This window comes from Fonsecaea pedrosoi, assembly GCF_000835455.1.
Source record: "Fonsecaea pedrosoi CBS 271.37 unplaced genomic scaffold supercont1.1, whole genome shotgun sequence".
In the NCBI taxonomy this organism is placed as follows: Eukaryota; Fungi; Ascomycota; class Eurotiomycetes; order Chaetothyriales; family Herpotrichiellaceae; genus Fonsecaea; species Fonsecaea pedrosoi.
This window is the reverse complement of record NW_013550615.1, coordinates 1,373,035-1,398,862: the sequence shown is the minus strand read 5'-3', so window position 1 is coordinate 1,398,862 and position 25,828 is coordinate 1,373,035. Positions and strand designations below refer to the sequence as shown.

General features: G+C 53.3%; 11 protein-coding genes and 1 non-coding gene across 12 annotated transcripts; 5 read left to right on the top strand and 7 right to left on the bottom strand.

Moving 5' to 3' along the window:
* Nucleotides 1-1,407: 1,407 nt before the first annotated feature.
* Nucleotides 1,408-2,253, top strand: Z517_00499 (uncharacterized protein; the record flags this gene model as incomplete). Its single annotated transcript, XM_013433464.1, has 1 exon — nucleotides 1,408-2,253. One exon carries the CDS (start codon nucleotides 1,408-1,410, stop codon nucleotides 2,251-2,253), a length of 846 nt encoding a protein of 281 aa, XP_013288918.1.
* A 1,161-nt stretch (nucleotides 2,254-3,414) lies between these two features.
* Nucleotides 3,415-4,953, bottom strand: Z517_00498 (uncharacterized protein; the record flags this gene model as incomplete). Its single annotated transcript, XM_013433463.1, has 2 exons — nucleotides 3,415-3,892; nucleotides 4,046-4,953. 2 exons carry the CDS (start codon nucleotides 4,951-4,953, stop codon nucleotides 3,415-3,417), a joined length of 1,386 nt encoding a protein of 461 aa, XP_013288917.1.
* A 1,503-nt stretch (nucleotides 4,954-6,456) lies between these two features.
* Z517_00497 (uncharacterized protein) lies at nucleotides 6,457-7,518 on the bottom strand (the record flags this gene model as incomplete). Its single annotated transcript, XM_013433462.1, has 5 exons — nucleotides 6,457-6,568; nucleotides 6,623-7,058; nucleotides 7,110-7,152; nucleotides 7,213-7,290; nucleotides 7,339-7,518. 5 exons carry the CDS (start codon nucleotides 7,516-7,518, stop codon nucleotides 6,457-6,459), a joined length of 849 nt encoding a protein of 282 aa, XP_013288916.1.
* A 657-nt stretch (nucleotides 7,519-8,175) lies between these two features.
* Z517_00496 (uncharacterized protein) lies at nucleotides 8,176-9,163 on the top strand (the record flags this gene model as incomplete). The annotated part of the gene is made up of 3 exons (XM_013433461.1): nucleotides 8,176-8,232; nucleotides 8,341-8,700; nucleotides 8,789-9,163. The coding sequence occupies 3 exons, from the start codon at nucleotides 8,176-8,178 to the stop codon at nucleotides 9,161-9,163; spliced, it is 792 nt and encodes a 263-aa protein (XP_013288915.1).
* Nucleotides 9,164-10,519: 1,356 nt separating this feature from the next.
* Nucleotides 10,520-11,068, top strand: Z517_00495 (uncharacterized protein; the record flags this gene model as incomplete). Its single annotated transcript, XM_013433460.1, has 2 exons — nucleotides 10,520-10,541; nucleotides 10,605-11,068. The coding sequence occupies 2 exons, from the start codon at nucleotides 10,520-10,522 to the stop codon at nucleotides 11,066-11,068; spliced, it is 486 nt and encodes a 161-aa protein (XP_013288914.1).
* A 1,013-nt stretch (nucleotides 11,069-12,081) lies between these two features.
* On the bottom strand, nucleotides 12,082-15,339 carry Z517_00494 (uncharacterized protein; the record flags this gene model as incomplete). The annotated part of the gene is made up of 1 exon (XM_013433459.1): nucleotides 12,082-15,339. One exon carries the CDS (start codon nucleotides 15,337-15,339, stop codon nucleotides 12,082-12,084), a length of 3,258 nt encoding a protein of 1,085 aa, XP_013288913.1.
* Nucleotides 15,340-16,655: 1,316 nt separating this feature from the next.
* Z517_00493 (uncharacterized protein) lies at nucleotides 16,656-17,892 on the top strand (the record flags this gene model as incomplete). Its single annotated transcript, XM_013433458.1, has 2 exons — nucleotides 16,656-17,690; nucleotides 17,764-17,892. 2 exons carry the CDS (start codon nucleotides 16,656-16,658, stop codon nucleotides 17,890-17,892), a joined length of 1,164 nt encoding a protein of 387 aa, XP_013288912.1.
* Nucleotides 17,893-18,291: 399 nt separating this feature from the next.
* Z517_00492 lies at nucleotides 18,292-18,390 on the bottom strand. The gene has a single exon. It is a non-coding gene; the product is annotated as a tRNA-Arg (tRNA).
* A 369-nt stretch (nucleotides 18,391-18,759) lies between these two features.
* Z517_00491 (uncharacterized protein) lies at nucleotides 18,760-20,472 on the bottom strand (the record flags this gene model as incomplete). Its single annotated transcript, XM_013433457.1, has 2 exons — nucleotides 18,760-20,321; nucleotides 20,415-20,472. The coding sequence occupies 2 exons, from the start codon at nucleotides 20,470-20,472 to the stop codon at nucleotides 18,760-18,762; spliced, it is 1,620 nt and encodes a 539-aa protein (XP_013288911.1).
* Nucleotides 20,473-21,557: 1,085 nt separating this feature from the next.
* On the top strand, nucleotides 21,558-21,866 carry Z517_00490 (uncharacterized protein; the record flags this gene model as incomplete). The annotated part of the gene is made up of 1 exon (XM_013433456.1): nucleotides 21,558-21,866. One exon carries the CDS (start codon nucleotides 21,558-21,560, stop codon nucleotides 21,864-21,866), a length of 309 nt encoding a protein of 102 aa, XP_013288910.1.
* A 135-nt stretch (nucleotides 21,867-22,001) lies between these two features.
* Z517_00489 (uncharacterized protein) lies at nucleotides 22,002-23,161 on the bottom strand (the record flags this gene model as incomplete). The annotated part of the gene is made up of 3 exons (XM_013433455.1): nucleotides 22,002-22,381; nucleotides 22,452-22,891; nucleotides 22,983-23,161. The coding sequence occupies 3 exons, from the start codon at nucleotides 23,159-23,161 to the stop codon at nucleotides 22,002-22,004; spliced, it is 999 nt and encodes a 332-aa protein (XP_013288909.1).
* A 578-nt stretch (nucleotides 23,162-23,739) lies between these two features.
* Nucleotides 23,740-24,816, bottom strand: Z517_00488 (uncharacterized protein; the record flags this gene model as incomplete). The annotated part of the gene is made up of 1 exon (XM_013433454.1): nucleotides 23,740-24,816. One exon carries the CDS (start codon nucleotides 24,814-24,816, stop codon nucleotides 23,740-23,742), a length of 1,077 nt encoding a protein of 358 aa, XP_013288908.1.
* Between the last annotated feature and the right edge of the window lie 1,012 nt (nucleotides 24,817-25,828).

The window sequence follows — 25,828 nt, the reverse complement described above, 5'->3', positions numbered from 1 at the left end:
GATTAGTGGAGCGAGTCCTGAACGCTCCTGGGAAACAGAAAGAAGCGAAACGGCCGCTACTCCCGAAGCTGGACTTCCCCCAGGCCTCGACATTAGAGCAAGAGGTCACATCGAGCTTTCCGGAAGGGATGATCAGTCCCGACATTTTCCTCCACCAAGGCACTAAACGCGGGATCTTGGTACCGCAACACAGCACATGAGTCAACACGATAGACTAAGGGTATGGGAGGACACTTGTTGCCACGGAAGAGATGATAATTGATACCCTGTTACTTGTTATAATCTGGATTCAAAGGGGCCAGCGATACCCGACACGAAGTATTGGACTTGAGCGATGGCGCTGTATTACGGATGTTTTTTTTTTCTTGATTTTCCACAGCGATTGGACTATTGTGGATGGCCACCATCATTGGCATCGTGGTGAGGATGGGGGCTGAGGATGAGGGTGGACAAGGAGCGGAGGGAGTGAGGTATTGAATCCTAGAGTTACAGCCGATAATATAATGACTGTACCGCGAGGTCAGAAATATTGCTATCATGGAGGTACAGAATCAGTCTTCGTATAAGCCCTCAGGACTGGGCGGCGTCAAGGTCCCCAGTCCTGATGTGCCTCTCGAGATTTAGCCGTGGCTATGCATTTCTTGCTGTCTTGTTTTATTTCGAGTCTCCGCGTTCAGCCAATTCATGTGGGCATGGCTCTCCCAGCTACTGTTCCCGCTTCCCTACGCATCCTGATTCTGGTCAAGTCTCCCAAGTCCGACGAGGAAATTGTCAAAGCTTTAGGCTCCGGCACAGCACGAGCAATATTATCGTGAAGTCCAAGCATATCTGGGAAGCATATTCCGATGGGGAACATAAAAGACGAGACGAGGCGATGTTCAAGACTAGCTAGTCGTCAACAAGATCGAGGGCTGGGTATTCCATATGTATTGGAGAGGAATCCCTCTGTTGGGTCCCACTGGTTGTTTTGAAATGTGGACCGTGGAGGCAACATGCGTACGAGGTACATACTCGACTCTTCATCTCGGCCAAACTACTTCTTATGTATGTACTTCAGCCACCTGAGGAAGATTGCAGAGTACCAATCTCGACTTGGGACCAATAGTACCCAGTTCATTCACCTCCTAGACCGCATGTCAGGTGGAATATACAGGTACACTGAGTGATTGTCCAACTTCCCCCTCGCCCTTCTGCGATCCCAGCGGAGACCCGAGGTATGTCGGATAGGATCTGCGGAGAGATGTCTGCCATATATCACACGCATGTAACACCCTGCCGCACCCTCTGGCGTCTCCGCATCGTTAGACGCCCGTAGTACATATTCGAAAAAGGTTCTCTTTTCTTGTGTGATATTCTCTGGTCGTGTTCCTGTTCTGTCAAGTGTTCTTGAAAAGGCAAGGCAAAACAATGGATGTGCCCGGGTACGCGTTGATCACGGGCGGAGGATCAGGCATCGGCAGGGAGTGCGCAAAGACGTTTGCGCGCGACGGGGCCGCGGGCGTGGCGCTGCTGGATCTGAACCACGACGGGTTGCTCGCGGTGAAGGCCGAGATCGAGGCGCAACAACAACAGCAACAAAGCAGCGAAGGGGGAACCAAGGCGAAAGCGCCGTGCAGGGTCGAGGTGTACGTCGTGGACGTGCGCAACGAGGACCAAGTCAACCAGACGGTGGCGACGGTGGCGCGCACGTTCGGCCGGCTCGACTACGTCGTCAACGCGGCGGGGGTGGCCAAGAAGCACGCCGGCGGCGCCGCGTTTGCCACGACCGAGGACTGGCAGCGCGTGCTCGACATCAACCTGACGGGGACGTTCTTCGTGCTCCGGGCGGCGGCGCAGATCATGCTGAAGCAGGAGCCCTTGGCCTCGAGCATCGACGGCCGGGCCCTCCAGCGCGGCTCCATCGTCAACCTAGGCTCGATCCTCGGCGCGGTCGGCGTGCCCCTGTCGACGGCCTACACGGCCTCGAAGCACGGCGTGCTGGGCCTCACGCGCTCCGCGTCCGAGGACTACGCGTCGCAGGGGCTGCGCATCAACGCCATCTGCCCGGGGTACATCGACACGCCCATGACCAACAACACCTCGGACCCGCTCATCCGCAACACCATGACCGACATGGTCGCGCACGCCGTGCCCATGAAGCGCGCGGGCCTGCCGCGCGAGATCGCAGACGGCGTCGTCTACCTCTCCGGGGGGAGGAGCTCGTTCGTCACGGGCACGGCGCTCTTCGTCGATGGCGGGTATACCGAGAGATAGTTAGCTCCTGTGCGCCTATTGCTGCCATGGTCCCATGGTCCTTGTGGCTCTGGAGAGATGGGACACTGTGCTAGTTGGAGATGGGTATGTACTGGATCTGGCTACATTGTCTGGGTGTCGGATATCCTACTTCGACCGCAGGGACGAGTACTAGGTACTACTAGGTACTACTGGCGCTATTGTGTACTATTGTGTACTACTGGTCCTCCTCCTCCTCCTCTTCGTCGCCGCCGTCGTCGTCGTACATATATACCTTACCAAAATCTGTCTGATATACGTTTCCTTTCCTTTCGTGTAACCACCTACACACTAGAGCGGAAGCAACATCTCATCTCATGCATGTGGACTGACTGGTTCAGGCGTGGTTGGTTGGACAAGTGGGACATGGGTTCTGGAGTGACATCGTACGTCCCAAACTTAACGGTCCATCTATGAGGTGAATGAATACAACCCTTCATCGGCGGGTGCGTGGGACAGGAAGATAACTAGAAAGACAGGTTAGGCACCTAGATAGAGTAGGTAGGTACTGTACGCAAACTTGTATACCCCTGGAAAACGAGCTATAGTGGCTCAGCGAGGCCCTCCCGTGGTGAAGGTATTGCAAGAACCTTGTTCAGAGACATATTTATTGCTGGATAGATAGATGCCTGGCTAGGTTGGCTAGAGTCGGCTAGATTGCTAGGGAGCTTGATACGTAGATAATTTAGATATGTAGATGTGATATGTATATCCAGAAAGAGATGGGCCAGGCTGGCGAGCTGGCTAGCTATGTAGGTATATATGCAGATAGATCATAGATGCTGGGGTAGAGATGTAGATGCGTAGATATGCAGAAGACATTTCAATCGTAATGACATTCCTCATCCTCTTCCTTAATCCTCATCCTCATTCACCGCCACAAAGGCGGGCAATAAAAGTCCTTTTCTGACAAACGCCCTCTATCTCTCTCTCTTCCTCTGCCGTCCCCCATTCCCATTCCCTAGCTCCATCTCCCGGCCCCTTTCTAAGCTCAAACTCCAACGTAGCTAGCTGGCAGGGAGACTGGTTGACCGTCTAACATTCACTTCTTACCTTGGACCTACCTTTAGCCTACCCATCCAATCCATCCGTCTTAGTCCCGCAGTCCCACAGCGTCGTGCAGTGCGTACAGTGCAGTGCGTGCTACCGCAACGAATACACGCTGACATTTGGCGTCAGATCCAAGTCCTTGAGCGGCACCCGCGCCGGCGCCGCTGCATTGGCGACCAGTTCGCTGTGCGAGACCGACACCTCCTTGAGCTCAAAGTCCTTGAGTGGGTACTGCGTCGCGTATGGGTACTGTGTCGGATACGGATACTGGGAACTCTTGCGCGACGGCTTCGTGCCGAGTCCCACGCCGAGGTCTCGGGCGGTGCGGCGTCGTCGCGCGCGGATGAACAAGGCCAAGATGACGAGGAGGATGGCGGCCACCGCGACGGAGACGCCGATTGCGGCTTTGGCTCCGCGCGAGAGACCGCCCCCAGAGCTGGATCCCGTAGAGCTCGTCGGGGCACCCGGGGCAGAAGGGAATGTCGGGTCCAGGATGAAGGTGGCGTCGGCAAAGGCGATTTCGGCGTCGTTGATGCTCGGGTCGACTGTTGTGTTGTCCGGGTTGAGGACTCTTATTATAGCATCGTTTGGTCAGTATCTCTCGTATCACACGGGGACCAAGAGTAAGGGGAAACGGGATCAAAACGGGGAGCATCATGCGGAGATGGGGGACAGGGGAATAGTAAAAGGGTGTCTGTGGTATTTCGCCATACTCTCTACGTACCCGTAAATGGTGTAGATCATGCCGCCGCCAAAAATCCAGTCGGCCGACCCGACGATCCTGGCGTTGTTGATAAACACAAAGCCGTTCTGGCTGAAGATGGACACCTCGGAGCCCTCGTACGTCGAGTACTGCCCGACGGGCGGCGACTGCGGGTTGATGTCGAGGACGCGGTCGACGACGTGGTACGAGACCAGGCGCTCCAGCTCGGTCCAGGACATGTTCTCGATCACGCTGCCGATTTCCTGGAAGGAGTAGTTCATGGGCAGGAAGACCGTGACGTCGGACAGGTCGTTGACGCTCAGACGCTCGCCGCTCTCCGTGAGCACGGCCGCCTCGGCGAACACGGATCCCCCGAGCATCTTCTCCGCGTCGACGGTCGCTTTGAAGGGTTGAGGGAGACTCAGGAACGCGTCGACCACGTAGACAACGCCGCCAGTGAAGTTGAACGCGACCCCGTCCGTCTCGGACATCTGCCGTTTTCCCGACGTAAACGTGATGGCGTCTGACCAGGGTGAGCCTTTCGCAGCGACGATCTGGCCTCCAGTCACATTCGTGTATCCGGACGTGGACAACGCCGTCGTGACCAGGTTGTATTCGTCCGAAGTGAATCCGTAATACGTCCCGTCCAGGACATGGTAGCTCATCAGGGCGTGTGCGTCGGTCTCGTCGAGCGGGATGCTCGGAATGGTCGAGGAGTCGGCCAACGCGGCAAACGCATCGTTGCTGGGAGCCAGGAAGGTAATGTCGGACAGTCCCTGCAGCCACAGGGTGAGGTTGGGGAAACTGTACAGATACGTCACGAGGTCTGACAGCTCGGCGATGCCATTGAGCGTCTCGACGATGTCCCCGTCCTGCGCGGTGACGAGACCGCCAACAGAGATGACAGCTAGAAGCAGATGTCGGAGCATCATAGGATGTTGAACTCGTTAGTCAGTTAGTAGAGAGCAGATTTCCTGGAGTGACAAGAGGGAGGAAACCAGGAATGCATAGACTCGTTGGTAGTAGAGGAACTAAAAACCATGGCCACGCGTGCCATCCTTCGCCGCGACTATGGTTATCGTGAACACCCTCACAACCTCTAGTAGATCGAGGTATCATTCTTGCCGTGAATGTCCGTCTCAAAGGTTCTTTTCGCCGTCACATCACCCTCAAGACCTTAGCGGCAGAGGGGTAGGAAATACTGGGAGGAATCCTTCTGAGATGCAAAGTCTTGATCCCATTCGTTGTCGTTGGAACCGGCGCAAACTACCCCCAATCGCTATGTCCAATTGGAGGCGATTGAGGTCGAGAGCATGATAGGTCCGAGGAAGCTTGCGACAGATAGCATGACGGCATGAGATAGGATGCGCATGTTTCCATCGTACCCCTCCCTGCCCTTCTCAGATGCCGAAAGCAGTGGTTTCCGATCAGGTGGTCACAAGCTCCCACGCCATATTCAGTGTCGCTGACGAATCATTTTCTGGACGGGGTTTTCCCCTTGATAGATGCAATCGCGACAGAATCGCTCGCCATTATCTGCAGAAAACTGGGAGATCGGCAAAACCTTGCTCCAATCCAGTGCGACGGCACAATTTTCGGTCTGCGGGGTCATCATGGACGAGGAGAGATTTCCGGGCTGCTCTCCAAGGCTGAAACGGTTGGTGCTGATCATCTGCAACTCTCAGTGGCTGTCGAGATCGATTCTTCCCTGTCTGTGGTTCTCCAGGAACATGCTCAAGAACGCCTGTGAGAAGTGGTGCCACCAATCCATAGCTCTAAACGAGAACCTCTTCTTCTGTGGGTGGAAGGAACATGGCCTTTCCAGAACAAGTTGAGCATGATTCGTAATGACGAGCGGTCCATGAAGACCGCCATCTTTCCCCCAAACCCCGAACTTCCTGATTCGGTATCTCGGGAGAAGTTGGATGATGGTGTTTAAGCCCGAGCAAGTTTTCTTGGTGGTTGCGTGGCCTTTGCCATTGGCATTTACTTCTTGCCTCAATTCGTGCTTCCAGCCTCGGTTGATCCCGAGGTGGCAGGTGGCTATAAAGTCTGGTTTATAATGCACAGGAGCTTCACTGAGCACTGGGGAAAGGGAGGAATGAGGAGGTACTGCATCTGGTACTGAACTGAAGAGCTCTGCTTGCTGTTACTCCTTTTCGTTCTTACAGCATGAGCACGACCTGAGGTTGCCTCTCCTTAGAGATGACCGAAGAGCCCAATTCGACGCTGGGCTGCCGATCAGAAAACGGAGAGAGGCGCACAAGAACATGCCCCGATGTTGGGGGTTGGTACGCGCCAAACCGCGGGAAGAGAGCACCATCTCGACAAGTATAAAGGTATATATTGGTTTTGGCAGTGGAATAGATATCAGATCAGACTCGTGAGTAACGTGACGTCCGTGACCCAAGCTTTTTCCCAGGACCTCTCGATCAGCTCTCAAAGACCATCTTGTTCGAGATCTTGCCAATGCGCTCAATCTCAATCGATACAGTGTCGCCATGTCGGAGCCATGCCGCTGGCTGCATGAAAGCGGCCACACCACTTTCAATCTGTTAGTGATGGAAAAGATCAAGCGTCTTTGCTCCCAGCACTTACCTCGGAGTGCCTGTCATGATCACCGTCCCCTTTCTGACCGTCGTGCCTCTGGCCAAATGTCGAATGATGGCACCGATCCCAAAAATCAAATCGTCCGTGTTGCCATCCTGTCTCAATTCCCCGTTGACCCAAGTGCGTAGTCTGAGGCCCTCGGGGTTCACGACGGCTTTGGGCGAAGCGATGACAGGACCGATGGGACCGAACTTGTCAAAAGATTTGGCTGGGCCGTGCTGACCTCCTGACCTTGCAGGGGCTTGCCAGTAACGGGACGAGACGTCGTTGCCCACGGTATAGCCCAGGACATAACTCAGGGGATCTTCATCCTCGGAGATGTTCTTCGCATCCTTGCCGATGACAATTGAGAGTTCGCCTTCGTAATCAAGGTCCTTTGCCTCCGGATTGATAGGGATGTCCTCGAATGGTCCGGCCAAGGTATCTGCGGTCTATTTAGCAGAGAGCCCGAACACAACGAGCCAAAGGTGCTTACCTGAATATTTGGTGAAGACAACGGGGAAGGTTGGGATTGGAAACTGAATTATACGTCAAAATGGCCCACCAGGGAAATGCTCAATGTTCTCTTGCCCACTTACGTTCGCTTCTTCAGCATGCTTCCTGTAATTCAGTCCTATACCGATAGTGAGCGGCACTTTCTCCAGAGGGCTCAAGACCTGGAATGTGTGAGCAAGAAATACAAGAACGTGACACACATCCCCCACCTCAGAAATGACGGCTTTCTTGTCCAGGAGTTTGAAATTGCTGTCAAAGGGATCCAGGCCCGAAAAGATCTGGACTTCCCTCCCCTTGAGATCGGACTCCCAGTCTGAACCGGCCTCGCCGTAATAAATTTGACCGTCCGCGGCCTTGAACCTGACAAGCCTTTCGAATTTCGCGGCCATGGTGGCGATAGATCTTTCCGCTGGGGTTGTGATGTATACTGTCTTTTGCTCAAGAAGCCAGTCCGGATACAGCACTATCCTGTCACAGTTATATAGAGAAATGATCCATCAAGTCAAGCTGACAAAACGGTGCCTCGGGCCGAAAGGCGACTTGTATAAGTGTCCCATGGTATTCGCGCCGTCCGTCATTCCCCAGAGAAACCTCACCATCTGTCGTGCTTGTCCCCGCTTCTCGGAGTTCGGAGTCTTCACTCCGCCCGCAATCGAGGGACATGGGACTTCACCTGGTGCAGGGAACCAGCCTTGGAATGGATCTCCGGAGGCGATTGGATGATTGGAAGCCATGTGTCTCTCTGTGCTGATGCTGGTTCTTGTACGCATGAACGACGATGAGGATTGAAGGACAACAACAGATTGAATAAAGTGACAAGAGTCCCCAAGGGCATTGACGTCATTCGTGCAATGGATTGATATGGACATGTCCGACTCGAAAGTTTGCCTCGACTTGGTTGTAGTGAAACTGTGCAACTCTCTACGAAACCAAAGTGTGATTTGATGCTGCTATATTCACGGAGTTGCTTGACCAGTTTCAACATCTTCTCTTCTCGTTATTGTTTCAGGGCCTGGAAGTTCACGAGGCAGATCCACATATCAACAATGTCTGCCGAAAAGAATCATTTTGGAAGTTTGTCGGACTTCATATCGAAGCACCGCGTATGTCTCTGATACAAATTCTTGCTCAAGCATATATTGCTCATCAAACATTGAACATGGTGGTTCTCGGACATGCTTGCTCTTCTAACAACAACCTCCCCTCGATAGACTCAATATCCCTCCTCTCGCACCATCTTCGTGACCGGAGCGACGGCCGGGATCGGGTTCGCCATCGCCAAGCACCTCCTGTCCTCACGCGATCAGCACCTCCTCATCCTGTCCGGGCGCAAGGCTGATGTGCTCAGCAAGTTCCAGTCTGACAACCCAGACCGGGTCATCACGAGGGCGGGAGACATGGCTGACCTTGAATTCGTCCAAGGGATGCTGCGAGACGTGCAGTTTGACGGTCGACTCGACGGGCTGATTCTGAACCACGGTACCTTGGGGAAGTGCTTGCGGATAGGGCAGATGGATAGCGACGAGTGGGAACGCACGTTCAGGATCAATGTGACAAGCTGCGTTGTCTTGGTAAGATCAGTCTAAGAGGCTTCCTACATTCACCCACCATCGACTACTGTTTTCACGACTCTAACTCTTGATCACAACGTCCCCTCAGATCCAACAAACACTCCCGCTCCTCCGCAGCGCAAAGGGCCGCATCGTCTTCACATCCTCGGGCGCTGCCATGAACGCGTATCCCTCGTGGGGAGTCTACGGCGCCACGAAAGCAGCCATCAACCACCTGGCCATGACGTTGAAGGCGGAAGAGCCTGATGTAACCACCATATCAATTCGACCCGGGGTCGTTGACACGGCCATGCAGACGGACATCAGGGAGAAGTTCATTCGCAACATGGACGATAAGGACCAACAGAAGTTCTTGAGCGCGAAAAGGGACGGGAAACTCTTGCCGCCGGAGAAACCAGGGAATGTGATTGCGGAATTGGCCGTGGAGGCGAAACCCGAGTTATCGGGATTGTTTCTAAGGTAAGTTTCTATGAACCTAGTGTTGCTTATGGAATCTTCATTGACATATCTCAAAGTTGGGATGATCCCCAACTCGCCGATTACCAGGTTGAGTAGTGCACGAATTCGATCGAAATCGACGAGGCCTCGGGACCTCATGAGCCGACCGTGCCGCTACCGATCGAAAACTGATTTGTACAAATGATCCAGAAATTCATACTTGACCAAAAATTCAATAGAACGATTGGAATAGTACTCGGTACCATCTGCTCTCCCCTTGTCAGCAGATATCGAGAAGAAGATAGAGCAGACATAGAGGGAAAGGTTTGAGGGTCAGGCGAAAGATGAAAAATGAATACACAAGCTTAAGCATTAGAATCCAGCGGACCTTCATACTTAGCATGGAAGAGTGGTGAGTTCATCACGAAGAACTTGGTTGGAATAACTGGTGGGACTTACAATCACGAAGAAGTAACAGTCTTGCGACAATAATGCTCCTAAGCTTCTAAGTCCACAGTTAGGCAATGTCCCCGGAACCAAACAAGGTCAAATGATGTGATGTAGGGCGAGTCTCGTTCAGGTAATCGAACCAGTGTATTCGTCAATTGCATTTCCGAATTTGATAGTACATAGTGTTGATCATCATTGAAAATCGGGTAGGGAATTGATAGAGACGGAGCCAACATACACCACATCAGCTTCCCCGCTGACAAGGACAAGAGGTCTATTGTTAGTCTGTAATACGTCAGTAACCACGTACAGTCAACAGTAGTCAGCAGTTTAAAGGGAGATGAGAAATGTTCAGAAGGTCCTGTTTGGGTTTGGACGGGTAATCACCATAATTTGGTAAGATAGGGGCGACACGAATGTTCATCATGTTGGAGATGTGTGAGGGAAGACGAGGACAAGAGCCACTTACCAGGCATGGACCAGCATGTTGATCAGTATCAGGGGGACCTCCTCTGTACATCACGTCTATCAGTCAGTACACCGATCTACAACGAGCTGTAGTCTGTTCAAAGTCTCGTCGCTCCATCGAGGGCAGATTCATTCGTCAATGTTGATGGCAAACATGCGGATAAACCGTCACCATAAGCATTATCATTGGTGTAGATGGTTGTTTGTCGTTGTGATGAAGAGAATCAAAAGTGAAAACAAAACGCAACTTCGAAGAAAAAGAAATTGACTCTGTGCCAAGACATAATTTGCGCGTTTCCTGTTTCGGAAGGCCGGCCGCGCCCTGGTCGCGCATCATGTCGCAACTTCTATTTAACACCCTCATTCCTCCCCCTCGTCCTCACCTGGGCTGGGCCCGTGAGACTTCAAAAGACCCTAGACGCATACACCTCCTACGCTAAAAGTAGATACAATTTCTGTCATCATGTCGGACAAAGAATTTGGCAGTATGTTGCGACCCCAAAAGACCCAAGAAACCTGTTGGCGCATAATTACTGACCTCTTGACAGACAACGACGACCTGTCTCTTCCCAAGGCTACCGTTCAAAAGATCATCTCTGAAATCCTACCACAACTCCCTCATGACGATACCAACGGTGGTAAGGAAGGTGAGATGACCTTCACGCGCCCGGCCCGCGACCTCCTCATTTCCTGTTCACTCGAGTTCCTACGCATGCTCTCCTCCGAGTCAAACGAAATCTCTGAGCGCGAGTCCAAAAAAACCATCAGCGTCGAACATGTCGAACAAGCGCTCACCGACCTGGGATTTGGAAGTTACATCGAAGGCTGCCGCGGGGTTGTGGGCGAATGGCAAGAGGTGCAGAAGAAGAGAATCGGAAGAGGCGAGAAAATGCGCAACTTCGGCGGGTTCGATAAAATGGGAGAGGAGGAACTAAGGAAGATGCAAGAAGCGCTACTGGGAGAGGCTAGGGGCAGGATGGAGGGTGGTGGCGCCGGACCGAACGACATGTGACAGGGGCTCAGAATAACGCCCCGAAGATTGCCATACATGGCAGGCGGGAAACGGTACCGATGATTCTCGCCAGAAGGCTCACAGAGATGGCCATTCTGACAGGACGGTTGGTGTTGCCATTACCTTCCAGAAACCAGCAATGTTCTCCGACACAACACCTGGCTGAAGAAAGCTACAACAGGCCTGGATAAGCAATCTCCGCAACTCATCAGACACCGATATTGTATCGCTCGAGCAAGAAACACTACAACATTTGTATAAACATCTGTACCATCGAATTATTCTGGACGCTGGTGAAACCCGACACAGAAATTGCATACCAGGCAAACCTACGCAAAGGTCATCACACCACCAAACCTTTACACTTGCATCTCAAAAGATCTTGATACACAACGAGAAAACGGGCTGGTCAAGGCCCCCTACTTGAGGGCAGAATTGCAGCAACCAACTATTCGTTTCTTCGATCAACCATGGGCCACGCACGCCTTTGTCACTAAGCGTCCTAGAAGGGCGCTACGTGGAATCGCTCTCCTGCGCCCGGACGACTCGGCGATCTACCCGAAGGAGGCCGCTTGGGGACATGAGAGCAGGATGCACGACCGCGAGTTCTCGTATGACGGACAATTGGGGAATCCTGGTCACGAACGAACCTCCAGATACAGACGCGTGAATGTACTTCTGCGCATTGGAGCCTGATGCATATGGAATTGGTTCATTCCGCGGGAAATGAAACGGCATGCGTGGTGGACGAACGAAGTAAACGTGATCAATGATGGGACTGACACACTGGTCGACGAGGCATTGTTGGTGGAATGGCAAGATGGTGAACCACGTAAACTTCCACAATAAGAGAGCAAGCAAAACTTGATCAATGTGACTTTTGTCCTACCTATCCGGGTTTTCATTCTGATCAAGCACAATTGTTCTCGTTCATCATCTCTCCTGCCTTCTACTGCGAGTGTGTCTCCCTCCGTTTCATTTCTCTCGATCAGGGATGATACACGCACTCTTCTTCACCTCGCGGGCCTCTTCCGCGCATCCACATTCATATATCTCGCGACGTGGCCCAGCTTCCTCAACAAGTCTGCGTCCAGACGACCGAAATCGTCTCTGGCCTTGAGATTGCCGCCCAAATCTCTCCGAATTGGACCTCCCGTGGCACTGGCGTTGGGACTCTGGAGACCCTCGACGAGGATGCTCCATTCGGCGACCGTCGCGCCGTCGCCGGTCATGTTGGTCGCGCTGACGCTGGAGTTGTACAGCGAGCCCCAGATGCGCAGGGTGGCGAAGCGCGCGGTGAACACGGGGCCGGCGGTCGCGGGGATGTCAAATGTGGTGATGTTGTCCTGCACGGCCTCGATCGAGTTCAGCGCCGTGACGTTGTAAGGGTCGGAGATGCGCACTCGCTCGTTTGTCGCGACTTCGAGGACGTTGCTCGAGTTGATGGTCGCGGCTGAGGGGTTTGCGAGGGACTGGTTGTGGAACAACACCGAGTAGTTATACGGTGGGATCTGGCCCCAGTTCAACACCATTCCTGTCACCTGGAATCCCTCCGGGATGGCCACTGTGATGGAGCTGGTCTTGTTGGCGAACACGGGCTGCCATTTCGTACTCGTCGCGCCGTCGACTGCCGCAAGCGGGAACTGGCCTGGCAGGTAGTCGTCCGGGGAGGAGACGGGGAGGCACTGGGCGACATTGTTCTCGGTCGTGGGGATGAGGCCGATCTGCCTGTTGGGGACTGTGATGCTGGAATTTGGTGCCAGGGAGTAGGTGGCAAGGGGTGCTGAGCCAATAGGGCCAACCACGACGGGAATGGCAGCGGTCGCATAGGTGGCGTTCGGAACAGTGCCCTCACCAGGGGCGAGGCTCCCGTCTCGCGTCAGGGTGGTATGGGTCTGATTAGAAAATGCCGAGATCGGCCAGCCGTACCAGTGGAAGGTGCGGTATCTGATCTGCGGGATCTGAGGCGGTAGACTGGGGTCAATGTGCAGGTTGAAATCGGGAACAAAGCGAAATCCTAGATATCCGAACAAGACGACTTGCAGTGCTCCTCCGTGGCCTGTGAGGAACGGATATGCAGGGTGCGTTCCGCCATTCTCGTTCCAGTTGTCGACCAATTGTTCGGAGAGCTGGAACCACGGGCCCCTGAGGTAGGGATGCGAGCTGTATTGCTGATAGGTATAAGAAGAACACCCAGAAGGCGATATCTGGTTTGCGATGATAGAGAAGATCGCATATGTCATGGCGGGGCCGTCCACGGACTGCAGCGCGGCATAATAGTCGAGATCATTGAGCGAGTCCTCAGAGGTGTAATTCTGCCCGGTGAAGGACAGCGGATAAGTATTGAGAATGACATCAGCCTGTTTTACCACCGTCGTGCCGTTCATGCCAGTGTATTCTAGTGTGACATCCGCGTCTTGATCACGACCTATCAGCACGTTTTGAGCCATCGTGGTCCAAGTTTCGTTGGGTGTGGAATTGAACATGGAGCGAAATTGATTGGCATAGTTGAGATGTGTAGAGATCAAAGCCATGGTGAAACCTCCATTGTCGACGTGGTTGGCGTACTCGTCAGGGTCAGTCATATTCAGGAGAGACCAGTTAGAACCGTTGCGCTCAAGGATTTCCGAGTACATCGTGGCAACAGAGTCGTAGATCGGCCAGAGAGACTCCTCAAACATTGCCGTGTCACCAGATGAGATCCACAGATTGATGAATTCTAAGCCAATGTCGCCGTTCAGATGATACTCGTAGTCCCAGCAAGGTCCTGTAGCTGTACAGTTGCCAAAACGTCCGCTGGTCCAGGGGAATATTGCTGAGTCGGAGCTGAATTTGGTGTCGTTCTTGGACGAGGCGAATGCGGTGCCAATATTTCGCTTCGCCTGCTGGTACCTCTCCACGCGGTAGTTCGCGATACCCTTTGCCGCCGATGGGAAGGCTGCTACCAGTCCAGGTTGCATCCATATCTCAGCGTCCCAAAAGATCTGCCCAGCATATGAATCTGAGCCCAAACCACCTACTGCGATGCTGTGGCTATTGAACGAACTAGTCGCATTGGCCGTCGCAGTGATCGAATTTTGTGAAATAGTGTTCTGAAGAAGATGGTAGGGATTTGTCACTGCTGTAATTGCTGCCTCGAGGATAAACTCGTCGTCTGGCAGTGTGCCGTTCTCTGGAAAAGAGAAATCGTCGACGGACGAGGCAGGGAACTGTTCTGCCCATTCCGCAGCGTGAGTCTGCAATGAGGCAGCGTACCCAGCCTCTCTTGCGGCAAGTGCGGCGTTTCTTGCAACAGGACGAGGGGTCAAAAACCCATCGGTTGAGGCGATTCCGACAAATTTGGTGAACGTGGCAACCTGGCCAGCTTGAAGGGTGACATTCAACGCAGATGCCACAGAGGATTCATTGTTGCCGACGTACGGCCGCTGCCATGTGGCTTGCTGAACCGAGCGTATTGTAGCGCCAGTGCTGGTCATACCAGCATATACAAATGCTGTCACGTTATGAATGCCGTTCGGCTGGACAGAGGTGAAAATGAGCCCAGAATCAATGCCGTTCTGTCCAGGGGTTGTCCGGACAGCACAGTCCCCGTTGAGCACATTTGCTATTGTTATGTTGGTGGCATTGGTTGCAGTAATGTTCATTGTAACAAAGCCCTGGTTGAGATTGAGCTTGTGTGCGAACATTTGGTAGGAGACGTTGAACGACCCATGACCATCTGGAGACCATGTAAAAGCCCAGTTCATCAGACCACGCTTCATGTCGAGGCTAGATCTGAAATTGCTGATGGTCGAATCATCAGTCGAAGCAGCCAAGTAGTTGTTGCCTCCCAAATCTGCCACAATGCCGCTCCAGTGAGGGATGCCACTGATGGCCGTATCCCAGCCATACTGATACAGCCAGGGGAAGTTGGAGCCGTTGGTTGTAGGTTGGGAGTCCCAGAAGCCCCCAACTGTAGCAAAGGTTTGTCGTCGACCAAACAGGGGCCAGCCGTTGATGTTATCACCGTCAACGGGAGTATCAATTTCGAAGAATGGACCTAGAGCTGCCACGTTGATGCCATGGTAGCCATTTGCAACAACCATTCGAGATTGATAATGTCCTTGATCTAGCTCGGTGGTCGTGAGCACCCAATTCGCAGCATCCCAGGTAACACCCTCAAATCGAGTCTTGTATATGGTTGATGCATTGCCAGATTGAGCAGATGTGAAGGAGGATAAGCATATGGTGAGAAGCAGGCCAAAGAGCCTTGTGAGGCTTGATCCAGCCATCTGATGGAGTCAGTTTGATCCGACTTCTCTCTCGACGGTTTTCCCACTTACCCTAGGCGGTCTGGTAGTTACTTGTTGTGTTTGTCCAAGAGAAAATCGACACGGGGCTTGCTATGATGCTGATTGAAGCTACAACAAAGGGAAGATTTGATGACAGGAACCATCCAGGTTTTGAGCTCTGGCCCCTAGTTACCTCATGAATGAAGGAGAAGCGTACCGACCATGTGACAGAGAGAGGAGCTTGACTGGTAGGTACGGGAAGTTCCTGCTGTATAAGTGAATTGTCCAAGTCTACATCCAATCCAGGCAATGAGCGGAAGACCGACAGAACGCCCTTCTTGCAGACAGTTACATTTGACCAAGCAATACCATACTTGATTTGCTCGTCCTTGTGGTCACATCGACCGGGATCATCGGTGACAGTCGCCATCATAGGACGATTGTCGAGCGGTTCAATGGATCCAATACGACGTCATTTGTGGGATGAACGTAAAAGGATGCGGAGGTACTACGACCTCGCCGCAAAGGATTGTCTATTAACTTGGAAAGCTCCTAGACCTGCTAGATTGGGTTTCGTGGCAGGTCGCTTTCTTTGTGTGTGGGGGAAGTGGCAAGCGGCGGAATCTTGTGCCTGGGGAAGCATCATTGGAGAGCTCGGCGCACTTCCTACGGTCTGCGATGGAGCGCCACTGTTGTCATCATGGGCTTCTAGGTGTCACCCACTTCCCAGCCTGGGGCACGTCGTCGCCGCGTGTCTGGTGGAGTAACGGCATGCAAATTTGCCTGCGATGAGTCGATCCACAACTCCATTGCGACAGATTGCGACGTCGGGTTCGAACGGTCACCAGATGGGACTATCTTACCAAGTTCTCCAAAGCACCATGTACAAAGCCGGTATTACGTGGTGAGATCCGAAGCTATTAGCTGATCTGACTTGGCCCCTTCTTTGCTTTGATCGATGTATTTGCGGTCAGACACACCGTCTTTAGCAGAGGTGTACAAGTACATAGTACTCCAATTGCCCAGACTTATCATCAACAATGGCCGAGTCGAGCCTCTCCAGGCTCTCCCAGGCTCTCCCAGGCTCTGGAATCTTTCACCAAGACGAATCAATCGGGTGTCACCCCCGCAATTGTGGCAACTCTGGGAATGGCGTGATCCGATACGCGCCTCCAAATATAACAATAATTCTCCCGAGGCTCAGCGCTTCCCTGAACCCTGTGCTTCTTTTATCAAATGCTAAATCTGTAACGAAATACCGGGGTTGTTGAATATCGGCTTTGAAAGATTGGCAGAGACTCCGCCAGTGCCGCACCATGTCTTTCTCCAGCATTCCGATACTGGATCTCTCGCTGGCGCGGGACCCGGCCACGAAGCCGCAGTTTCTCGTGGATCTCCGCCATGCGCTGCTCGAAGTTGGGTTCCTGTACATCAAAAACACGGGGATCCCGCCCGCCCTGATCGACGAGGTCGTTAAGCTGGGTAAAGCCTTCTTCGATCTCCCCGAGGAGAAGAAGCTGGAGATTGAGATGAAGAATGCGCCCTCGTTTCTCGGTTACAACAAACTCGGCATGGAAATCACGCGGTTCAAGACCGACTGGCGCGAACAGGTCGACTTGTCGACGCCGCATCCGGTCCCGGGCCCCAATGACCCCTTGTACAGGAACTTGTTGGCGCCGAACCAGTGGCCTGACCCCAACGCGCTGCCGCGCTTCCGGGAAGTATACGAAGACTATATGGCGCGCATGGGCGAGATGAGTATGGAATTCACGAGTCTGATAGCCGAAGCCATCGGCTTGTCGCCGGACGCATTCGCGCAATTCTTCGACGAAGCGCAGCAGCACAAGTTGAAGATTGTCAAGTATCCCGATCTGGAGGAGTTGGGTGTTGAAGGGGAGGCGCAGGGTGTGGGGCCGCACAAGGACAGCATGCTCACGAGTTACCTCTTGCAAGCCAGCCATCACCGTGGACTGCAGGTGCAGAATGGCGATGGGCAATGGGTAGACTGCCCGCCCATCGACGGGACATTTGTGGTGGCCATTGGACAAGGGATGGAGGCGCTGACACAGGGCGTCTGCCAGTCAACGACACACAGAGTGCAGAGCCCGCCTCGAGGTACCGGTGCACGGTACAGTATCCCCTTCTTCCAGGGCGTCAGCTACGACGCGACGTTCGAGAGCATGGACGTGCCCGACTCGGTGAAGCAGCTGAGAGCAGACATCCTTGCGAAGAGGGGCGGCCAGCGCTTGGACGACATCGAGTTTACATTCATCAAGGGCATGTGGAGTCGACTGGGCGAGGCGACCTTGATGAACAGGATCAAGAGCCACCCTGACGTGGGCGAGAGATGGGTAAGATTCAAGACTGCCGTTCTACACCTCGTGGAGGAACCATGCACCATGCTAATCTCTACCCGCCGAACAGTATCCCGAGCTCCTGAAGAAGATCCGTGCCAATCAGGCGGAGGAAGCAGCCAAATTTGCCGCCGCTGAGGCTGCAGCGAGCAAGTCGACGTCGATTCCAGCGCAACCGCAATCCATACAGGCCCATTAGGTGGTGTTTGATGAGGAAAAGACTTATCAAGACGACGCTCTGATGTCGAGCCTTCTCTTTCAAGCATTGTAGTCGTTTTCCTAGATGGACGATGTAGAACGGCACAGAGTGTGAACTTTCGAGGGATGTTTTAAGTCACCACTGCTTTGTTACCTACATAGCACCTGTAAGTCACCCGCCAAACACCCAGACCACATTTCACCTGTGGCGAATCACGCCACGTGACGACCATTGAGCCCACAACCCACAACCCGCTATCGCACTATATCCGCGCCAGGATGAGACAAAAACAAAAAAAAAGATATAGTTTCCAAACATATTATGTATGTTCAAGGGACAAAAAAACAAAAGACACAACCAACATCACAGAACGCAAATGTAGGAAGTGTAGAGTAGAAACGACCGTGGAAGGATTCGAACCCTCGATCTTTGGTGGGAATGGTGTACGAAATTCATAAGAACCGAAAACCAACGCCTTAACCATTAGGCCACACGGCCGGGCCAACCTCCAGCTCACAGAGATTTGTGGCAGAGTTTTGTAGCCTCAATTTTGAGGGCTAAACATTATATTTGCAACAAAGAATGGGTGGGGCTTGGTGAAGACACGGGGAGAAGTCCTGCGGGGTTTGGGCGAGGGTGCTGGCTCCAGTAGGTAGTGAACTTATGTACCGAGTACTCGGTACAAGTACAGTATCGTACTAGAAAGCTACATTCGTACTTGGTATCTACATAGTTCCATAGTACCAACCATCTTACATACCGTACTTATTCAAAGGGCCCGGGTGAGGTAGTACCAAGTACGGGGATCGGTACCTCCCATAACCTTTGTTCTTGTTCTACATCCAACGACTCTGGATTGCTGTAATTCTACCAATTCAACCAATCCGACATGAAGTCGGTCCAAAAGTCTTCTGCCTCTCGCTGCTGCTGTTTTTGTGCCACATGGCTTCTCCCGACAGCGGATGTCCTCTCATCGAGATCTCGCACCTGCCCCTTGTCATCGATGAAGGAGTTGACGAGCTCATAGGCCGATTCGTGCTGGTGGTCATGGTCATGGCCATGGCTACTCTCGCTGGAATTTAGGTGCGGTTCTTGTGTTGGCCCAGCAACGCTGGCCTGGCGCGTGACCGCAGTCAAGATCTTGTCGAGCCATTCCAAGAGATGGGGGGTTTGGAGGGACATGAGTGCTGGCTCGGTCTGCGCCGCGAAATCAGCCATGAGGGCTCGGAAGCGACCGACATGGTGGTGCGTAAGTGATGGAGAGTCTGCTCGGCTCGGGTCGTACATATTGTGCCTCTCTAGGCGAGCGAGGAGGAACAAAGTGGTGATCAAATGCGCCCATTCGATGATGCCCAGCTGCAGGAGATAGCAGAGCCCCTGGTTCAGGATGTTGGAGAGGAGTGCTTCAAAGTGCTGGACGCTCAGTCGGACATCCTCGGCTGACATGGACTTGGGACTCGAGGACTTCAGGACGCTGTACGCTGCAACGAAATGGTAGCTCGACTTCATCGTCGCGGTGGACTCGGGGCGCAGATATGCGGTTTTCCATTCATCGAGGCCCTGCGACGGCCTTGTATAATGTTCCGACGGATTCCCGTCGCCGCGATGCAGGCTGACGAGGTGCATCAGCTCGATAAACGCTGGTGCTTCCTTGTCGAGAGGCCGTGGCGATATGTCGACCAGCAACTTCGCGGCGTTCCTCAAGCTCTCAATGCACCGCATATTCTCGGGCCTGTCGTACCCCAGCACGCCGCCACCACAGTTGAGATAGTAGCACAGTAAGAATGCCCGGATGGTATTGGTATTCACATCTTCATCCCCTCGGCCCATAAAACTCTTGTCTTTGGCAAACCTCCTAGGAAGCCCGAGATCGGCGACCATGCCGTTCGCAAGTTGCAGGAGCTGGTAGAATTGAAGCGTCACGGGATCAAAACGGTGGTGATACCACAGCATGTAGGTCAGCAAACCCTGGAAGAGCTCCATGCTCTTCTGTCCCTTGACAATGACTCGGTCGGCGAGCACGTGGCGAAACACCTCGCCTGCTTGCTTCTCGAAATCTGGGTCAGCGCTGCTTCCGGTGAGGATGGCGGCGAGGAGCAGCACTGGGCAAGATGACAGAAGTTCATCTAGGGTCAACGGAGGTAGGTGGAGGGCGAAGGGCGCCAAGTCAACCATTTCTTTATAGCGCTCGAGAAACGTCGCGCATTCGTGAATCGACGCGGACATAACGGTATCCCAAGCGCCAGGAAAAGGCTCCCTGACTGCCAGTGTGGCGAGCAGCACATTACCGAATGGCTTTAAATCATCACCAAGGGCAGACGGCGCCGATGCCGATGTAGACGCAGACTGCTGTACCGTGCCGGACGTCGACGGATCATCGAAGCGGTGGCGTTGCTCACTATGCCGTTTGTCTACCACATCATCCCAGGCTTGCAATGGAAGCACATCATGCCTCCTGGAAAACCGACCTCTCACTCTGATCCCAAATCAGCCCAATCTCCTACCCTTAATTTGCAGCTTACCTCTTCTGCGGGATCGTGCGCTTGACCGCTTCATGAGGCACGCAGACGACACCGCCATCTTCGCATCTGGGATATTGTAAGTTTCTTGGAGCCGCCCCACGTAGTCGCTCACAGCTGTGGAAGAGAAAACACAATAGGCAGCTGGCCGGCGTTCCACCCACCTCTTGCACGCCTCGTCGCTTGAGCCTGGCAGACAGCGCGATTTACGAGCTCGACACGCTTCACATGCCTGCCTGCATCGGGCTCTCATCCCAGTGTTCTCCGCGGAAATGAAAGGGGACAACTTCAAAGCACGTTCCCCCACTCACCATACGGGTTGGAGTGGGAGTGGGAGAAGGAAGTGAAAAGCAGCGTGTCGCAAAAAAAAAAAAGAGCCACTGCGACAAAAGTGGAGGCGTCGGAATCACGGTCGGAAGATCGATTATTGGTTGTTCGGCAATTAGAGTATGTGGCTAAGACTCCACTAGTCCCCAATCAGGCAATGGTGGTGAGGCTGGCGGAGTATTTCCCATCCTTTCCCGCACCTGGGAAGTGGAATGGTACCCTCGCTAGGAGGGAGTGTTGGTGCTGTACGAGGTACATATGCCTCATATGTCAAGTGAGATCTTCGAATTCTAGCTATGTTCCTGGTGTTACTGTTCCTCTGCTCCTACTTGCTTCCTCATCACCCGAAGCCCCGGAGTGACCATCATGTTGTGTCTGAGACCCTTGCGACCTTCAGTGTTAGACCATCAATGCATACTTGGTAAGTAGTGACAAAGCCGGCTTGCTTTACAGCACAAGGCACGAGCCCCGTCCATTCGAACCAGACCTGACAGAGGCAGCAGCAACTAGACACATTTGTGGCTTTAGAAGCAGAGACGTGGCTCACTCGCAACATGGAAGGCAAGCACTGAGCTTGCCGAGACCTCTACGAGCAACCAGGTATACAACTGTCCAACCTCCCCAGGCACCATGGAGAGACCAGAGGCTGAACATCCACCTTGATGTAGATATACAAGCACATCCTCCAAAGCCAGTCACACCAAACCCCTAACGCCATCGCAACATGCCGCCTACCTCGCCTCGCGCCGCCTCTCCCGCCCCATCAGCCCTCACCTCTCCATCTACCGGCCCCAAATCACATGGTTCTCGGGCGGGCTGATGCGAAACTGCGCCATCGTCCTCACCGTGCCCATCTACATCTTCGGGGCGGCGTACGTCGTCTCACCCCTGATGGGCTGGCACCTGGACACGGAGAGCCTGGTGGCGTGGTTCGGGGCACTCCCCGTCGGTGTGAGGGTGGCGATGAAAGGTGTGTGGGGATTCGCGTTCTGCTTCCACCTCGCGCATGGGCTGAGGCACCTGGTCTGGGACACGGGCATGATGCTGTCGAACAGGCAGGTGACGGTCAGTGGGTGGATCGGACTGGGCATCAGTGTGCTGGGGACGGTCGGGTTGATCTTGTGGTAAGACGGCAAGAAAAGAAAGGGACGAGCAGAATCAAGACGCCATGTGGGAGAACGAATGCTGGTATTTGAGACAATTATAACAGACCTTTCATTTTTGATACGCACTTAGTGTCTTACTCGCGGACTTACTCGCTATTCACTCCTCACCCACAAGCTTGTCCTCCGCCCCTGGCCGAGGAGTGTCAACCTTGTGCTTCCTCTCCCGGGTATCGCACCCCAACCACAGCAGATCCGGCCGACTGTAATGACCACAGATGTCCAGGAAGCTGCGCGCCATGATCGACATGCTGGGGTCGATGTCCGCAATCACCAGTCCTTCAGACTTGGAGTCGAGGGGCTCTGAGAGAATCCGACCATCGGGTCCAATGACACACGAGTAGCCTCCATCTGGGCTGTTCATGAGCATAGCCTGGCCGGTCGACATGAGTTCGATTCCCTTGGTGCCAATCACGGTGGTCGCGTGGAGAACGAAAGTCTGCGTCTCAATGGCGTACGTCTGTGAGAGATTCTGGCAGCCTGCGTCCGTGATGTCTCAGCTCAGCACTCCGTGGCGGAATTGGGGTTTTGTAGAGAGAATCCGACATACCTTCCTTCGACAAGGACCACAGCTCCGGCCCGCCATGCAGACTTAGGGGCGGCCACCCTGCGACGTGGATGTCCTCCCGCTGCGTTGCGGTGTGATACTTCAACAACGGCTGACAATGCTCCCAGCAAGCCAAACTGCCCACCCGCTTCCCAGCCTTGGTGGCCACCACATTCATCAGACTGTTTCCAGATGCCTCGCCGAAGATAGTGCGCTCCATGTGCGTCGGCTTCAACTTTCGCCGGTGCATCAACATCTTGCCGTCGGCGTCGATGATGGCTTGGGCGATGTAGACGGAATTGTTGTCGTTCTCGGAAAACCCCAGGGCCACGACGATACCGTTCTTTGCCGCACAGTCCTGGATCGTGCGCATCTCATCCGAGTCCACGGCCAAAGAATTCTGGATGTACCTTGTCGCCAGGACTGGATCGACGGGCCGATGCCTAGATGCGATTCCACGGGTTACACACCATCCTGTGACAAAAAGCGGTCGCCGAGGTCTTCAAAGACGAAGACAAGTTGAAACATCCTTACCAGATCCACGCTGGATAGCCAGGGATGAAAGCCTCTGAGAAGCCCACAATCTTTGCACCCTTCTTCGCTGCTTCGGTGATGATGGCACATGTTTTGGCGACTGAGGCTGGCAAGTCGAGCCATTCGGGCTCATACTGGGCCACCGCCACTCGCAACGTCGGAGAAGCTGCACTGCCCATATCTGCTGTTCCAAAGCCGTAGACAATCCAAACTTCGTTCTCGAGGAGACAGAGGTCCTAAACCAAAGTTTGCCAGGACAATGAGCCGAAAGTTGCGTGGGCGGTATGAAAAGCTCCCAACTCCGTTGCTTTGAGCGGAACACATCCGCTGTCAAAAAGGCATACCAGGTCGAATTGAGGACAGTGCTGATGGAGGGGAGCTTGAGACACACCGATAGAGTCTCAGACTGGGTCCTTTATCTCAACGGGCGTCATCTGGGGCCCGTCCAGACAGTGCCCGACCCGAGAAAACGGAGGGGTAACTCGTATTGCTAACTCGTGTTCGTAACTCTGCTTTTCAGCGCTGGTTCCAGTCAGGCGCGGGGTTATCTAAAAAGCATAAACTATTGGCGGCCTCGCTCTGCTGGGATGGTGAGCCAGACGGTTCTATTTCCGAAGCATGATAAGGAATTAGTGGGTGCCGGCGGAGTCATCAGTAGGGTAATCGTAGATTTGAGGCTGCGGATAAGATTACTGACGAGACAAACAACTGGAAGAGTTGCATGACGATGTGACCATTCTCATTATGACGGGTGTCCTTATTCCTGCTCCAATACCATCAGGCCTGTCCCTTCTCTGCAGCCAACGTACTCGGCATCCATGTCGTCCGACTTCAAAATACAAAGCTCAACCCAGATCGAGAGTTTGCCGGTTGCGCTATGCGGACCTCCAGGGCCGTACATTTCAAACGTCGTCTGTCGTAGCTTGACATGATCCTTGAAAGAGCGGCCAGCCTGTTCGAAATGGGCGAGGTCAAGCAGGTACATCAACTGGTTCGTCTCGGCAATTGCATCGGTGTCCACCTCCAGATCTGTGCCCGGGTCAAGGGTAGGCTTCGGATGGAGATGTGCAATGTTGAATGTGAAGGAGACCACTCCGTTCTTGTTGCGCTCCGTGTCTAGATGGGTCATCCAAGCTAGAGCGTGCGGTGCCAGCTTTTCCTTCCACATCTCAAGCTCCTCTGGAGGCAGGTTCGGCTGTCTCTGGCCTTCGCGACAATAGCACAGATTATCGGGGATCTTGTTGATCTTGACCCGTCCATATCTGATCTTATCGGACAGCGATGATTTCGACAAATCCACCACCTTCTTGCTCGGGTCAGGCTTGGCTTTGGAGGTGGTGACGAGCGGCGACGTAAAGCCATCACTTGGGTCCGTGTACTCGTCGGGATTTGCCTTGAGGCGATGCCGGTACACGCCCCAGTATGCCTCGTCGGTGCTGTCTTTGAGACCCAACATTGTGGCCAGTCCGGATGTCTCGTGTTGGTTGGCTGCGAACATGTAACGAGACTTGGGGACAGTCATGACCTCGCGCCAAACGCCCGCATCATCAGGCAAGTTGTCCCAAAATTGTTTCACTTCGTCCGTTTCCTTCCACTTCTGGTAATCGCCAGACTTGAGCCAGTATGCTACAAACGTAGTGCACCGCGGACCTTCGCGGGGAACACCATGGCTCTCGTCCTGTAGATGATCAACTCGATCGGCAGATTGACTCAGCAAGGTATACAGAGTTGATATTGCCTTCTTCTTTTCGCTTGTGAGTTCGTCGTGCTGCACACCGAAAAGACCATAGGTGAAGACGAGGCCTTGGCCTTCCAAGTTTGCGAGAAACACCATGCTGTTAAGGCTGATTCAAGTGAGGCCGTCTGTAACGGAAAGTTGGTGGGATGGTAAGAGGCGAGAAAGAGGGTAGAAGGAGGGGTCAGTTGAGTTTGAGCAGAATGTCAGTGCACAGCCCGCGGAAATATCCTTGCCTCGTATTCACTTGGGCGCCAATTCAAAGCCTCCGGACATCCTGCAACGTGGAGTTCATGACTGGATCGAAATTGAAACTGGGTGCAAACACTGTATCAAGATTGCAGGTGGAGCGTCTGCAGAACAAGCTGGCGAACCTCGGATTGACAACTCGATTTCCCAGGCGTGGCGGGGTTTGTGAGTTATTCGTAAAAAAATCTGCGTTATTGGCCAAGTCAAGGAGAGGCTGAAATGGGGAGAGACTTGGCCTAGTGAGCTTGTGGAACAACAATGCGGAATTGTAGCGAAAGGTTATACCGTAATGCATTGCGAATCCTTCAGCATGTGTATGTTGGCCCAACTGACCTGGGTCTGATAAGGTGAAAATGGGTGTTGCTTGTGACAGTCTGTGAAAACAGCAACAGCACGTAGCGCACCCTGAAATAGCAGCAGGGAACAAGTCATTCGAGTTATATAGTAGGAATTTTTGAATCCTATTTTTGGTATACAGCCCTGTGGCTCATGCTTGAAAGGGTGTGCCCATTTGCCCATTCTTGGTTCGTGGTATTCTCAGTCATCTTGACAGAGCAGAGGCAAAGAGCGAGGTGATCAGCTTCGCCGTAATGTGGTAGCAGCCACATACCGCAGCAACGTGCGAACCATTGGTCTCAAGAAAAACTCACAACAATAGAAGGACTGAGTGTGAAATGACAAGAACTGGGCAACTTTCTTCAGTCTCGATCCCCTTGTTAGACAACGGGCCCCAGCAGAAAATCCTCTCCAATCTCATGCTCGGTGAGAACTGTCGGAACCGCATACTCAACCAAGCATAAATCAGCTATCTCATCGAGATGCAGGTCATGCAGTTCATAGAGAAGCCCAAAGAGTGCCTCAA